This window comes from Schistocerca americana, chromosome X (genome assembly GCF_021461395.2).
Source record: "Schistocerca americana isolate TAMUIC-IGC-003095 chromosome X, iqSchAmer2.1, whole genome shotgun sequence".
In the NCBI taxonomy this organism is placed as follows: Eukaryota; Metazoa; Arthropoda; class Insecta; order Orthoptera; family Acrididae; genus Schistocerca; species Schistocerca americana.
Window position 1 is genome coordinate 329,439,249 of NC_060130.1, and position 17,962 is coordinate 329,457,210.

General features: G+C 37.3%; 1 protein-coding gene across 1 annotated transcript in view; it reads right to left on the bottom strand.

Moving 5' to 3' along the window:
• The window catches only part of LOC124556834 (apoptotic protease-activating factor 1), a 285,519-nt gene that overhangs the window by 69,735 nt on the left and 197,822 nt on the right, over nt 1-17,962 (bottom strand). Inside the window, exon 14 of the mRNA XM_047130851.1 lies at nt 8,559-8,856. Within this exon, the coding sequence (XP_046986807.1) occupies nt 8,559-8,856 (298 nt within the window). The remainder of the gene's footprint in view (nt 1-8,558; nt 8,857-17,962) is intronic.

Here is a 17,962-nt window from a genome sequence, read left to right on the forward strand (position 1 = left end):
TTGTGATATATTAAAATTATATGAATAGATACCTTTACCTGCATATGAAACAACTGTAATCGATCTGATGCTGCAATGCAGGCTCATGCTTAAGCATGTCTGAGTGATTAAAAGCACCGCTAAAAGGCCAGATTCTGCACTTCATTCACTCACCTTCTCCCATCTGCACCACATTGCAGCAAGCAGTTCAGGAATGCCCTACACTGTGGCATTAAGGAAGCAAGAAGGGGGTGCAAGATAGATTTCACCTGGTATTGAATATAGAGGAAAAAATTCAATCAAAACTGCCAATGGAAATATTCTAGCATAATACAGACATTCTATTTTATGCTATCTTAACCTCTGTACCAGGCTTGCTCCAACTAGGAATTTTGCCTAGTGGGTTCCCCTCAGTAGATGGGTGGCAAGCAGGCAGAATTGTTGCATGTTGTCGGTCTTGGCTGTGTAAACAAATCTATTGTCTCACTGCATTTACACCTCATGCTCTGAATATGGATTCAGCTGAGAAGAGAGCACATTCTAGTGCAAACAGAATCCCAGTGGGATGGGTAAAGGCTTTTTGTGCAAATTGGAGAATGTGCTAAATTATAACGTGTAGTCTTTCAGGGCTGGTATCTTCATTAAGATGCACGACACCCTTTTACAACCCCTGGGGTGTATAAAATTCTGTGTAGTTGTGGGAAGGTTTATATTGGAACAACAAAAAGAAGTGTTAATATCTGCCTAACTGAACACAAAAGTACCTGTAGTCTGGGACACACTGACAAATCGGTTGTAGTGGAACATGTTTTTGAAGATGGTGATCATGAAATCAAATTTAGTGAGACAAACGTGCTTGCTATGACATCACATTACTAAGGATGTATGTACAGATAAGCCATAGAGATCTATAACACCACAATAATTTTAACAGAAAAGAAGAAGGCCTAAAGTTAGATAAGGTATGGTGGTCGACTTTGTACCAATGATGTGACAATCAGTTACTTTTGATAGACAGTAGACGTTAGTCAGAGAGAGTTTCACTGTTGACAGCATGTGACAAGTGGTGGCACCCTCTATGCACTCTATATAAACGGGACCTCCACTGCCTAGCGGCCAGTCATTGTCTCACTTCACAAGACGCTGCCCACAGTTGGCTACTAAACATCAAAAGGTAGAATTTCTAGGGTTCAACCATGGTCTCTTAGGCCAGAAGTTTTAATTAATGAATGTGCTAAATGTTTAATATGTGGAAGTTCTGTTGCAGAAAAAAATATAACATTGCGTGACATTACATTCCAAACATGATGACATGTGCAACAGTTTTCAGGGAGACAAGCATTTGCAACTAATTGCAAAGCTAAAAGAATCCACCAGCAATGAGGTAAGCTCTTTTATTTCAGTTAACTTAATATCAACTATTAGACTTATATTACAATTTTATTTACCCAACAATTTCATTTCTGGGAATATGAAGTTACAAGCCATCATGCAGTGAGGGTGAGCTTTAAAATGGCTCACCCAACTGCTGGAGCTTTAACCATTCTCCACTGAGTCATTTGTGGAAGAATGCCTCAACACTGCCAGAGAAGCCATGTATCGTCTAACTAAATCACAATTTAATGCAGTCTGTGTGTATCATCATACAACTGCATGCTGTATACTAGAGGTTAGCACAGGTGTTGAATGACAACTAACGCTGAGATGGCAACAATTAATTGCATATTCTCTATGCCTTGATGAAAGTAACAACATTATTGATACAGCAGAATTAAGGATTTTTGTCCAAGAAGTGGATATAGATCTGATTATCACAGAAGAACTTCTGGATTTAATGCTGATGAGAAATACATGTACTGGGGAAAATACATTTTGTGTCACTGAACAGGCCCTTCAGGATATGAATCTCCCCTTCCCCTGGAAATAAGCTGGTTTCCCTTGCCACTGATACCACACCAAATATGACCAGTTGTAATTAGGGATTTGTGAGACTTCTGAAAACTAAGCTGATATCAGGACAGAAATTCCACTCAGTGGAGGCACTTTGTGCCAAGACTGTGCAAGTTGACATGGTTATGAACGTAGTTGTTAGGTCTCTAAACTGAATCAAAGGCAGTTTTGAGAGTTAATGGATTAACTGGAATCTGATTTCAATGATATACCCTGTTTTTGTCAGATAAGATAGCTGAGTAGGGGCAAAACACCCTCGAATGTTTCCTCCTTTTGTATTACCAAGTAAATCATTTTATGGATATGAAAGGGAGGTTAGTTCCTGAGCTTTCTGGCTCTCACTGTATAGCTCATATAGCAATTGTTCCAATAACTTACGCGAATGCAGCCACATGACGTCATCGACAACTGCCGATATTTCAACAGGAGCATACCCTGCCATTTCCAAGGTAAAACTGGAGCATGTAAGTGCTGTGCAAGCCAATTTAAAACCTTGGTTTTCAGAGAAACTACATAAAGATAATAAACACACACACACACACCACACACACATTCTCTCTCTCTCTCTCTCTCTCTCTCTCTCTCTCTCTCTCTCCCTCCCCCCTTGCTCGCTGAAGTTTTGCCTTGAAAATGGCAGGGTGAGCTCCTGTTGAAATATTGGCAGTTGTTGACAATGTCAGCTGCCTGCATTCCCATGAGTATTTGAACATTGTATATGCCAGGAAAAACTCAGGTCCAGCCTAGCACTTGGTACTGAAATAATGGTCCATTTGAACACTCTCAATGCTTCTTTTCCAGGAAAAGGTCAATTAATTGTATCTCTGTTTGCCAAAATTTGCATAATGTAAATGAAGTTGGAGACAGAGAGAAATCAATTCTAGAATAGCAATTTCATGCATTTTCCAAATGCGATGAAATTTGTAGCTACCATAAATAATAATCTTTAGTTATTCATTCAGTCTCTCAATAATTGAGGTGTAATATTCATGAAAAGATTGGAGGATTTGAACTCATTTGAGCCATTGTTTGATATCTTCATGTCAAAATGTTCAATTGATGTCAGAAATGTGTGCACAGAGGTGCAATTAGAATTAACAAATGTGCAACATGCTCATTTTATTAAGGAGAAGTTTAGAATGGTGAAGGACATCCTCAGTTTTATTCTTACTTTCCACAGGATAGACTCCCTAAACTACATGTGAAAATGGCAGCTATAATGGACATATTTGGTCCTATAAATTTATGTGAACAAGTTTTCTCAGCCTTAAAACTTTGCAAATTGAAACATCAATGACAACTCACAGATGGCCATCTGAGGGCTGTTCTTTGACTGCACACCACGCATTCCCTTGCTTACAGGAAATATACACTGTAATTAGTAAAATAAATAAAAGAAAGCAAAATAAAGATGCCTGCATTTTTGTATGTAATGTAAATACATTGTAAATAATAAAACAGAATTAGATTTCACCAGCTGCCACCAAATCCCTATCATGTCCTGGTATGACACACTGCTACCAATGCCTGCTCATTTAAGCTGGGCATGCTCTCTCACTTTATTTTGCTGCACTGTGACATGTGATTGCTGATAAGCTATCTGCATCTATGTCAGGCCGGCCTGGCTGTACTGGGCTAAGGTAATCAGGCACCCAGATGACCATCTCTGCTCTATACAAGGTGTTTGGAAATTCCTCTTAACAAACTTCTAAGACTTGTAGATGGGAATGTGAGCATAATATTTTCAACAGGAACTAAAGTCTGGAAACATACCATTTCTGTGCTACGGCCATTTGAAAACATGTTTGGTAGGTAAGTATGCACAGGTTAGTCATGGCGGGGGTGGTTACGCCAGATTGGCTGATGTTATTTGATTTCTATCCTACCTCTATGACCTGGTGTGAGTCTCATTCTGCAAGTGTTAGAGCAACATGGTTGAGTATACGTTTGCAGAATACACCAACGTGATCCTCCTGCATAGCAACACTCACATTAAAGGAATTGCAGCTCGTTACCTTTATCAAGATTGGTCTCCACGTCTGACTCCATCGCATACCATTTTTGCCACAATTACGTAACAGCTTCAGAAAGGGTACCTAAACTCTAAGCAGGCATGACTGCAATGCTCCAAGGAGATGCTGCACACCCAAAATGGAAGAGGCTGTACTGCATCACACTGAAGAGAAACCGTCAATGAGTACATGAGCAATTTCTTTAGCTATTAATGAGTGGAACTGTAGCACAAGTGATGTACTGGGTCATGTCTAATCAATTACTTATGAAAGTGGTCACATTCAACATGTTTTAAAATGGTTGTAGCACATTTCTGTACATGGGTTCCAATACAAAATATTATCTACTCACTCCCCTGTGCAAGCCCGGGAAGTCTGAATGCCTACATAAGTGAGGATTTTTTATGGTATCGAGTAAGCAGAAAGAGAACATGGAAAAAGATGTAAGTAAAACTGTCCATCTTAAATACCAGTGTGACAATAGTGAGAGGAATATAAACATAAGACAAAGATATGACCCAGGTTTAATGACACAAACTGAAAAAAATCACTGCATAGTACCAGAAGCAACGGGAGCAAGTGATGTGCTCAGTAATTACAGGAAGGGGAACTATTAAATTTAAAGCCAACTGTTAGAATACTTCACCAAAATGTTTAATACACAAACAATAAAACAGAGGAACTAGAGGTAATATTACAGGAATATAGGCCAAACATTCTAGTAGTTACCAAACATGGGCTAAAAGAAAATCTCATAGGAATGTACAACTTGAAGAATTATGTGATAGTAGACAGTTTTTGCAGAACTTCCTATAAAGGTGGTGGGGTTGCCATTTTTTCTAACTAAAAATCAACTAAAGCCATAAATATAACAAAATATAATATAGAATTGAGCTTTGAAGCTACAGCACTGGAAACTAAAATTGCTGGGAATTTATGTTGTGTATTAGGTTTGTATCGATCACCAAATGGTGTAATTAAAACATTCTTTGAACAGCTGGAAGATATAATCCAACACCTCTCAAAAACATATGCTTATTTGATCATTATAGGAGATCTGAACATAGACACAAGTAAAAATACAGATAATACTAAGACCCTACTGGACTTATTGTGCATATACAATCTAAAAATAAAAATAGATAAACCAACCAGAATAACAAAGCATAGTGAAACAATAATTGATCATGTAATAACAAATATTCCTACATGCTATTGTGACACACAGGTAATAAACTCCACATTAGCATACCATTTTGCAATCATGATAGACAGAAATATAAAGACTAGTGATTCAGTGCAGAAGATATGGGAGATGAGAAGACAGAACTACCCACATAACATAAATCAGCTACAAAAGATGTTAAAGGCAGAAAAATGGGAAACAATATATGCAGCTAAAGATGCAAACACAAAATGGAACCAGTTTTTTTCTTTATTCAATAATAATTATGATGTTACATGTCCTGTTAGTAAAAGGCTTGCCAGAAAGCAACAAAAAAAGGAAAGCTGGGTGACTGGAGAAGTAATCCATGCCAGAAATAATCTGAGAGTGTATTATGACCTCTCCAAACAAACAAAAAATACTGAGGCCTACAACACACTGTATAAAATAAAAAAGAAAGAGTACTGTAGTTTTATCAGAGAAACTAAAGAATCATTCATCAGGATGTCTATAGATAAGGGAAAGAACTACTCAAAAGGTTTATGGTCTTTCATTAATGAAGAGAGAGGAAAAGTAACAAATTGGGCAGACGACATCTGCCCACTGATGAGTGGGAAAAGCAACGCAAACCCTCTAGAAATAGCCAATACTTTTAACAGATATTATATTACTGTAGCGGATGAATTAATAAGACAAAATAAAACAAATGCAGTAAGTAAATTGTTAAGCCCCCCCACATACAAATCATACTATGGTTTTCATACCTACAACAGATACAGAAGTGTCAAACCTAATAAAACAACTTAAAATTAAACATTCATCTGTCTTAGATGGTGTCACATCACATCTCACAAAGGAATGCAAAGAATGTATATTAAAACCATTGACACGCATGCTGAATGCTGTGATAGAAGAAGGTATATGTCCAGACTCACTTAAAGTAAGTGAAGTGAAGCCAATCTTTAAGAAAGGGAACAGGGATGAATTAGGAAATTACAGGCCAATATCATTGATGTCAACATTTGCTAAAATCTGTGAAATGATGATAAAGAATTGTAAGTATTATAACAAAGTACAGTATACTGCATTCATCACAATATGGTTTCAGAGAAGGGAAGTCAACAAAAACAGCATCAACAGATATAATTGAGCACATTCTTAATTTACTTGACAGGCAACAAAAGACTTGTGGGATTTCCATGGACCTATCAAGGCATTTGATTGTGTGAACCACTCAAAATTAATGATGAAATTATATCAGTATGGAATTAGAGGAAAATGACATACTTAAATTATACATTACAAATAGAAAACAATGCATAGAAATCAGACATACTAGTGGGGGAAATATAACAAACTACAGATCAGAATTGCAAACAGTCAAACACGGTGTGCCGCAAGGTCGGTGCTTGGGCCAATACAATTTATACTCTACGTAATTGACTTCCCTAGCTATATAAATCAGAAACTTATAATGTATGCTGATGACACAACACTCATTTGCACAGCTGACACAAAGGAGGAGCTTGAGAAGGAAGCACTCCTGAATATCGAAAATGCAAATAAATATTTAACACAAAACAACCTTTTTGTGAATCAGTCTAAAACAATGAATGTAGTATTTCAGACCAAGCATAGTGAAAATTATTATATAAATGGAGAGACTATTAAAGAAGTAACAAGTACAAACTTTCTAGAAACTATAATAGACAAACATTTGGCATGGGGGGAGCACATAGATGCACTTTTAAAAAGATAAACAAACAGATTTTCATCATGCATAAAGGAGGAGGAGGAGGAGATTACTGTTTAACGTCCTGTCGACAACGAGGTCATTAGAGATGGAGCACAAGCTCGGATTACAGAAGGACGAGGAAGGAAATCGGCCGTGCCCTTTCTAAGGAACCATCCCGGCATTTGCCTGAAGCGATTTAGGAAATCACGGAAAACCTAAATCAGGATGGCCGGACGCGGGATTGAACCGTCGTCCTCATCATGCATAAAACAGCTAAGACTGTGGAAGATAAAGTCCTCAGATCTTGTCTTCCCACATTTGTCTTATTCAGTTCATATATGGCGAAGTGCACAAGCTGGCTACTTAAAAAGAGTATTCACAATTCAGAAAAGGGCAGTGAGATGCATTGCAAAAATACCACCAAGACAGACCTGTAGGCAAGCTTTTGTACACTGTAATATTATGACAGTACATTCACTGTACATATACCAAAGCATAATGGTGGTAAGGTCAAGTGATAAACACCTCCTAAATAAAGATGTACACAAACACGGTACAAGAGGAAATGAAAATTACAACATGATAAACAGAAATCTAAAACTGTCTATGACTGCCCCCGAAGAAGCAGGCAATAGGTTTTTTAATAAACTCCCCGAAATCATTAAAAAAGAAACAGATTTAAAATGTTTTAAAAATCATTTGAAACTATATCTTACAGAGAAATGTATATATAGTTTGAGTGAATACTAAGATGGTGTTTAAATATGTTATATCATTACTGAAATGTACCTTTAAAAATTATCATTTCTGTATGTTGTTTGGATGTGTGTGTATACAGAATGTGAAACACGTAATACCTTTGTATGCTTATAGACTATTCCTGTTAAATTATTTGTTTCATTTATATATAATGAAATCAAGTTTGATGTTAATAGCCTATTGTATGACACACCCAATACTCTCAGCTGGATTTTCAGCTGGAGTCCATGGGCAAAGAATAAATAAATAAATAAATAAATTTAACATTTTAATTCGAAATTATCAGCAGTAGTTGCAAGTGATTTATTATGAAATCATTCATATGAGTCGAATAACATTTAAAACATATTATTTGTAAGAGATTTGTTTATTTAAACCACTTTAAACCACAAGAAACAGTAAAAGCAATCATTGACTAAATTTCAGCATTTCAATATTTCAAAGACTATGTCCCAATTTTTTAAAGAGCATAGTGAGTGGCACACAATGTTTCTCAAAACCACTGGACTTGCTTCTGAACAGTTTCAGGGTCACTGAAGTTGTTCTCTCAAAAAGGCTTTGATTCTTTCTTTCGCTAATTACTGTAGTGAGAAACCAGTGTACAACTAAATGTATTATATTACATGCACATGGCTATGCCACACAGGAAAATTCAGTACTTCATGTGCCACAAATAAATCTACTGTTCACACTGTACACAAAATCCATACAAAAAGGATAGACAATGAGACACTTGTACACACTTCACTTTTTCTTTAGCATAGGCAATGTAATATTCTTTAAAATCACTCCCAGGTATAAAACTGGATATTATGATTGGAAAAATGTATACAACAGCAACAAGAGAAAGTTTTCTCTTAGACCATTTCATGTCATGATGTATATAACAACATTAAAAAAATGCACATATCTCAAAGTTAGTGACTGATAAGTATGCCAAATAATGTGAAAGGTTTCTTACCCACTTTGGTCATGGTATTCTTTTACAATATATGGTGCGTTTGGATTTATGTCCCAAATGCAGACACTATGGTTTGAAGATGCAGTAATGACAAACTCACTGTCTTCCGTTATTGTGGCACATACAAATGTTGTGCCTTTACAGCGTCCTAGAACCTGTTTTTCCAAATCTTCAAGTGACAATGTAGCTGTTATCTCACCACTGGTTATGACATTTTCAGGAGGTGTAGTGTTAACACCTTCCCAACTCCAACATATTATTGAATCTTCAGTTACAACAATTACCTCATACTCAGAATCTGTAACCAATTGAAAATTAAAACAACTTTGTAAAAGATAACATCTATGTTTCCGAAACATCTGAATGAACTAAAAAAAAAAATATTTACATGCCTAATTACAGATTACATATTACAATAATGGTTTGAAGTAACTTCAGTAACAGTAACTGCAGTACCAACAGTTCACTACAAGCAATCAAAATTCCGGATCAAAAGAATGCAGAGGTCTCTATTGCAAAATATTACAAATTCTTCCTTAACTGACATATTACAAAGCTTTCAACTAATTTTGTCACCTCACTGAACATTAATATCTCTATTTTTGGATTTATTTGATTTCCGAAATTTGTGGTAGTGTGATAAAAAATACTAGGTTTTGACATTTAAACTATGCAGTGAAGAAAAACTAACAGTTGAAAAAGGATATAATTCCTGTTTAATTCACATGTGGATAGGGAGGCATGGAAGATGTCTTTTGTGAAAACATTGAGTATTTTTCTTATATGTGAAATTTCATTCAGTCACCATTATTCACAACATGAACTCTGCACTAGAACCTAGATTTAGCAGCTGAGCTGACACATAAAGACAATGTAGAGTGATAAATTAATGAAAGAAAACACAGTACATTCAGTTCCGCTCATCAACAGCTACAATAACAATATAGCCAAAGCTCAGCACAGTTAATAATGGCACAATATTAAATTTTTTTAACTGTAAGTAGAGATGATAAATATGTTCTGCAACTTATTGAACAATTATTTTCAGCTAAGTTTGCAATTCTTGTCATTAAAAGTGCCACAAAGAAATGCATCAATTGTGTAACACATTCTGTTTATTTTCTTGTGCAAGCTTCATATTTCAGACAGTAATATTTTGCTCAAAAATGTATCATGAAAGTAATAGAAAGTGCTGATCCACTATACTATCACAGAAAGCTTTATAAAAAAAATCTGTGATGTAAAATCCTCAACAAATTGTTTAGGAGGGGAGGGGACCCTTAGATAAAACAATCCACAGGGGAAAAAAATTGAAAATATTTCTTCTTGACAACTGACAACTCCTCTCCCACAGCTGAATTTCTTCCCAACTGCTGAGATTAAAAGATATTGAAAGTTAGGCCGATTAGCTCTCAGTCATAATTACAGTTTAATTCAGATGAGAAAAGTACTGTCTTGACAATGTTTACAAAATAATGCCAATAATGCCACAATGACAGTATTTAGATCCTTTTTGTAGATTATAACCTTTAAACCTGAAGTAATTCATAAGCAGTGCCAAAAGCAGTAGCACTGAATACAGAGTTGCTACGTACCTCAATTTAAATGGGACTGTCCTGATTTTACTGTTGAAAACCTAACTCTAAATAAAAACCCTAGTTATATGAAAACTGATAATATTTTGAATAATTTGAGAGTCAGTTTTGTAAATGCAAATGAAATTAAATTTATTTCAAAAGAGAGCTAAGTTGAGACACATATACTCAGCACCCAGTACATCAAACTTATTCACATTCAGTAGTGAGTCAGAAGTCAATCTAAACAACTGGTGGTTGTTACTGAGCATTTTTCAAATTGCAAAGCTTATTTAAAAATGGATTTGTCCTCAGGTAGCAAAATTAATGAAGTGCCAGTGCCAACAAAAGAAACAAAATTTTAAATAAAAACAAAGTTTAATAATGCATGTTGCTGCACTAAATCTGATGATGATCTGCTAGTAACATGGAAACCAGTCATCTTTAAAACAAAAGTGACTAGACGATATTTTTCATTCATTACACCAATGCAGATCACGGTTTCCTGAAACATGAGACCAATTACATAGCAAACTAGTTGTGGACCATGCAAAGGAGGTCTTTGTATTTGAGAAATCTTTAGTCTCAAGATTGGTAGCATCTGTAAACATCATTAACTTTTATTAACTGTGAATTGCTAAGGGCAGCTTATTAGCGAAACAAAATGGGGAACAGGAAGAAACAGTGAGGAATTTTATGACATATAGATTTCTTCAGTCTCATGAAATAGATATAACTGATTTTCAGCTCCACTGCTTCCAAAATTAGTTTCTGTTTCCTGTTGGTAAAAACAGATTTCAAAAGATTACTTAATGAGCCACAGGTACCATAATACTGATCTCTCACTAATAATAGATTATGATGAACAGAATCAACGTATTGAAATATGTCATAGGATATAACAATTGACAAAGTCATCATTTTGAAAGTCAAAAGTCTCTTATTAATAGCTCCAAGCTGGTTAAGATGTTAGCCATGTAATATTTTATCAAAAAATATAGGCAGATGCAAAATTTACCTACAGTTGTTCACATTTGAGATGTCTCCCTTTTTGCAAAGAGGTTTTACAATTGGATATTTTATTCTTGCAAGAAGTATACCCTGGTACACAGCAACATCAAATACATGGCACAATATTCTACTATTTTACTCGAGTAGGTTTCAGTAACTTACATGAGATACTGTCAACTTCACATGAATCTTTATTTATTAATGACTTAATAATTCTCTTGCGTTCTCTGGTACACTAATTTCATGACAAGTAATGGGAACTTGTTGCTCGAGGATACACATTGCCTCGATGAGGGCTGACCTACGTCCTGTCAGTTCAGTCAACATCCATGAAAAATCTGTTAGCTGGACTGCAATGTGCATATTCTTTTTGAAAATGTTTTGTGAAAAAAGGGGCACAACTGCATTACAAAATGTATTAAATTTAGTTTTCATCAGCTTATCAATGAAGAGGTTCCCAGCCTACTTGCTAAATGTATTTATTTAAACTTCTGAATTATGACACTATTTTTATTACCCTGCTTATTCTCTATCTTCATTTCATTGTGTTCTGAGACACTGTTGATGGTGATTGTCAATGTCTGTTCATTAATAACTTCCTTGATGGCAAGATTGTCAGTTTTATTTTTGCCTCTATATTTTCTTTCATTAATGTGAAAGAACAGACACTGACTCTAGCAGGGATGTCCACCACAAGAAATAGATTAACAGGATACAATTAGGAAGAATAAGTTAAAAAATCCAAATTAAAATCAACAATAAACACAATATCCTTCACTTTTCCTGCCAGTTGCTTCAAGAGAAGATCTAACTGACTGATGAAGCTACTGAAATTACCAGAGGGAGTTCCACAAATAGATAAAATTAATAGACATGGACAAATGCCTTCCCTCCAGTGGCACATGGCTCAAAATGCTGCTCCAGACAGTATTATTTAAAATTTACAGTTTAGGGCAAATACTTGGTTTTTACAAATATAGCAACTCTTCCTCCTTCCATATTACTTCTACAGTGTGAAGTTACTATGGCATGGCTATAAATCTGAAGAAAGGTGGCAGTAGTGCTGGTGATGGTTGTGATAATGACACAATGACTGTGAGCACAAAATATTTCCATAAATTATCCCTTGTGCATTGTCTAAGAGACCTATTATCTGATCAGTTTAATTTACTAATTCTCTCATGTTTTAATGTAATATCATCACAAATTTGCTACACCCAGAATTTGCACACATTAACATAAAAAATAGCACCTTAGTAATTTAAAACATTCATTATAAATTGTTCTATTTGGGATACTTTGAGCCAGTAAATTAGCACGTTTCAATTTCCAAACCTTGCTTGGGAGAACTGGTTTTGAATTTACCATTCTTATGTTGTGCTCTTCCTTAATATCTGCATCTAAAACATCACTCAATGCTTCTTTACCTTACCTGTTTAGATCTAGGCCATGCTTGTTAAACAATTTTCTAATAAGATCACTTACACATGTGAGACAAGTATTCTGGAAATTTTTGCATGTCTTTGATAATATAGTTTATTTAAATGACAGGCTCACTGACATAAGACTGTGGCAGCATGTCATTCCTTTTTGGGACATATCTTGGTGCTTGATAGCATATAAATTTTCTTCTTGATAGTTTGTATTACATCATACCTTTTATTACTTGCAAATCCATGGGTAAAACGCTGGTGTTAAATATGTAAAAAACTTTCTGGTGAAGAAACTGAAGAGCAACTCAACAGAAAATTCCCACACACACCAGTAGCCATCATGCAATAATGAATGAATATTTTCAGTGTTCAAAACAGGAGTTCACACAATAAATTCTCAAGATGATCTTCCTTGCATACTTTAATTACTCTGAATATCATAAGAGCCCTACAAAACAAATAAAATATTTTATTTTTCTTATTGTTTCATTTATTCTTTCCACCTTTGGTGTGTATTTGCTAGTTCATTTCACTGTTTGATTGTGTTTACATACATAGACTCTGCTCACGGTAATTTCTAATAAATCTCACACTACTGGAAACAGTGTGTAATCATATAGGTATAATTACAATGATTGGTGTATTTGATTGTAATATTCAGTTATGAATGAATGCCACAATTTCCAAATATTTGTAATGTCTCTGTATCTGAGACAGCTCAGAACATTTATGGGAGGCACATACTGCTACATAACAGCAGCCATAGCACATTTAGTGGGTCCCAGTTTACCTGACTGATGGGAATAGAAGAGCAACAGGATGGGATGGTCATTGTTGTAAGTTGTATGATTCTACAATCTATTTCACTTCTGGAAGTGAACTAGGTCCTGCAGAGAGGTACTCGCATAGTGGAATATTGCTGTATGGTAGTTCTAGGAGAGGGAAGACAGATGCTGCTTAACATGACAGCTACTTTCAATAAATAATTCAATTGGTTATTAAATTTATACCACAAGAGGCAAATAAGGGAGCAAAAATGTCATAAACAACTTGTCTCAGGGGTGGCAGCTACCACTGGAGTTTACAATCATGACAGTAAAGAATAAAGAAAGTAAAGGAAGAGAAAGGAGAAAGAAGCTGCAGGTTTGCTCCCCCCCCCCCCCCCCCACCCCCCACCCCCACCCAATCCCCCCTGCACTTCACTCACCACCAAGACCACAGAAAAGAAATGGAGAGAGGGAAAGAAAATTTTCCCACTTTCAACAAACAAGCTATCACAAAACTAAGATGTAATTTTCACATTGCATAAAGACAGCACTTGACTTTGAAGTGTTTTTTGTCTTCATGAGAGAAAATGTATAACTTAGAGAAAGTATTCCACCATTTTAATATCTACAGTGCAAACTGGGCTCGAAATACCTTTTTTTCTATATCATTGATGACTTTGTAGCTGTCTGCATGTTTGTGCAATTCACACTGATAATGTTTACCAGCTTGGAGAAAAACATCAGATAACAGGACGGTGTGCTCAATGTTTAGATGTACAAAGGAAACATATTGACCTTCTACATAAAAGAAGACATTACGGTAAAGATCACAGAACCATTATATATGTCAATGAATAATATGTTAGAGTTCTTACATTAGATGTGCACATCTCATGAATGAATAAAAGCACATGGTACAATGAGCTACAGCTCAAGGTAGTACACCAAGGGCTTCAAAGTTATGTAACACAAATGTGTACTACACGCTGCTACCTCTACATGCTGATAGCAGCAAGACCACAGTAGATGTTGGACAAAGAGTACAACCACAAAATAAGCATGCCGTGTTTGTTGTCAACTGCACCTCCCTCAGTTGTCATGGTAACATATAGTGCCAGCTTCGTTGCTAGAGGCACCGCAATAAGCACTGCCATTGAGAGCACTGATTCTTTCTCCACATATCATGTGCCTGTCAACTACTTTGGCAGTAGTCTTATACCGGGCTGATGTAAAGGATGCCGCTCGGCCGGCCAGATCCAATATGCACTGGGAGTCATTCCAGACAAAGTGATGCCCACTATTACCAGTCCATGAATCAGAGCTCCCTTCACTTCAGTGCAGGCCAATAAACAGAGTTTCATCTTAATCTTCACTCTGCATCATGTCCTAATCCTCCACACCAGCTGCCAATGTTTTCACTTTGAGCCACATCCAAGCCTTCCTCTGTGCCTTGTTCGAGTTCTTCATACCAGCCGCTGATGCCTTTGCTCCAATTTACATCCTGAGCCTTCACTGAGAGCTCCATGTTATGCCTGACATTGGCTACATGCATGATCTGTCTCTGCACAATTTAATGTTACTCCAGGATCATCCCAGCTGTGTCAGCGGCCCATCAGACAGATCCATTTTTTTGTGGTAGCTACACTACGTCTGACCAGCTACTAATTTCCACTTCACCTGCACCTCACTCTTGGTCCGCCCTCAGCCCTATGGCTCTCCATCAGTATGGCTGCAATGATGTTACTGTCGACACAATTTGCCCAGGGCTACATCAGTGACCATCAGTGTCTCAGAATCAAGTAATTTTCATACAAGTCCGAACAACTGTTTTTTTGTATTCCATTATAGAGAGTAAATAAAGTTTATTTATTCTTCCTGCCTGGGGTATGCTAGTTGTCTCTCATAGCCATGATGCAAAACTTGGCAATGAGGATGGGATTTCATCCCACCACTGACTTTTACATGCTTTGTGTACTCATCGAGGGTAGCTATCCATTTTTGTGCCCTACTTAGGACAATTGCAACTTTTTCTCAGTATATATGTGTGTCTCATTTTAGTATGGCCTCACTGCCTTCAATTGAACTTTTACAGATGCTAAATTGCATGTTACTCACCACCACAAATGGCACTATCGCCACTGCTCCAGGCCAAGCTTGTCAGCACCCTGATAATATCCCACTAGTGCATCAACTGCTGGCCAAGCCCATCGGTCCACCACTGACATCCCATCAGTCTGTCACTCCATGCCAAGCATGTCAGGACCCTGATGACATCCCACCCATCTCTCGCTTCCAGTCACTGTTCGCACTCTGCTGATGTCTCACTGGTGCATCCACATCTGACCCAGTCCTTCGCTTCCCTGCCTATGCCCCATTGAGCTATCGCTCACCTGACTGAGCCCATTGCTTATCTTCCAACATCACAGCAGCCTTCGTCTACCAACTGAGCCTGTCGGCATCCCACCGGCCTGTCACCTGGCACTGCCAGCTCCTCTGTAGCCACTCTGGTCACTGTACTGGTGTCTGGTTGAGTGCCTCTGGAGACAATTTCTCCTCTGCCACCCCCAGTGCCATTAATGTGTGCAAACAAATTGCTGCCCACCACCACTGCAGTGCCCACCACTGATCGCTCAATTGATGCCACCATCACATGTCCTACATCTCTTCCTTCTTCCATTCCTGTGTTGCTGCCTACTGGGATATCGCCCTTGGTTGATCCATTGCTCCCATTCCGTATCATTTCCTTCAGTATATGGAGTGCTAGAGTGCTCATGGAAGTTACAACACAAATATTCCTGGACCACACATGATCTCATCCTCTTCATCGCCTCCTAGTGGCTTCCTTGATAACAACCCAGGCTGTCTGTGGTTTTTCAGGTCTCTGAACATGGTGGCCCTTTGCTGCTGGCTGCATCAATGCCACATCAGGCACCTCACTGGCCCATGAGCATTGTCGTGATTGACGTGGCTACCATTGATTGAGTGTCATCCCTCTCTTCAGCTGCCAAAGCATATCAATGTTACCAATGGTTCACCAGTCATAGGGCACCTCCTTCCTGGTGGCAGCCACTTCTCCTTCAAGCCAGCTCCCCCACCTCTTTTTAAGGAGGAAGAGGAATTGTGTCCCCTAGGACCACTGTTATGCAACACACACATACATTGTGGGCTGCCGCCTCTTCAGGTCACTGGAAACACACAACAGGAGATGCCAGATAAACAGTGTGACCACAACATAAGCACACCATGTTTGTTGTCAACTAAATCTCCCACAGCTGCCAGGGTAGCACATGGTGCCAGCTTCACCACTAGATGCAATGCAAATAGTGCTGCCATCAGGAGCACCTATTCTTCCTCTGCATATCATGTGCACACAAAGCATGTAAACTGGCATGGCTCTCACTGCCATGACACAAAAGTAACAAAAATATATCACATTGAATATTGTACTTCATATTTCAAGGAATTAATCTATCCACTAAAAAGTAATGAATGATTCCCTTCACAGGAGCAAAATCTGAATTCTGGTTTTGTTCCAGATATACTTTTAACACTAAACTGAGAAATCGAAGGTAGGAAAGAAGGTTGATTAGTAGTTCAATATTTATTTCTCACTAGGCATGGAGAACAACTTCACACTGCACAAAACGGAGAAGACAATCAAGGCCTTTTTATTTTCAAAGGAATAACCTGAAATTCACCTTGATAAATCTAGTGCAATCACAGAAAACCTAAACGTATATGACAAGACAGGAATTTGAACCACAATCCTCCTGAATGCAAGTATAGCACCTTAACCATCTTGCCCAGTGAGGAAGTAAAATGGGAAATTATTATGTAGAGCTTAAAACTAAAATTTTGAAGGTAATTATCTGGTCCTTCACTATTTACTTCAAACATTTGTATAAAATAGTGTCATATTTTGAAAAAAGTGTTTTTGTACCACGTGGCTGAAACAGAAATCACACAGGACAAAATGTTACAGAAATGGTTGTTGCTCTTCATAGTAGCAGTTCCTAACACATCGATATAGAAAACAAATTTTGACCCCCATATTCTGGTGACAGTGCATAAGTCGTAAGCCAGTGATTGACATTCTGTACACTCTTTATTTTCCATTGTCAGTATCACTGTATGTAATATTGTCTGCCACTTCCACTAAATTTTTTACAGCAACGAATTTCTTTTGTGAAATTTATTTCTTATTGTGAATGCTCTGTTTTTAGTTGGTTATTAGTATAAATGTCTTGTGACTAGGGCCTTCCATTGGGTAGACAGTTCGCCAGGTGCAAGTCTTTCAATTTGATGCCACTTTGGTGACTTGCGCGTCAAGGTTTTTGGTATATACAGTGGTTTCCTCCAATACTCTAGTCAGAGACTTTTGGAATCCATATTTCCCAAATTATTTGCGCCACTGACATCGCCTGTCAACAGGACATGCACTAGGTGCCACCGGGAGTAGCGGAAAAATTGTATTTTAGCTTTAGGTGCAAAGATGACCAAATTCACCAATACATATATCCATGTTATATTTTTGCCAGGTTTTTCCCATCTTAAGTGCACCAACTGCCTGCCAAACCATCATGAACAGTATACTTTGCAAGCCATTATGAACGGTAACA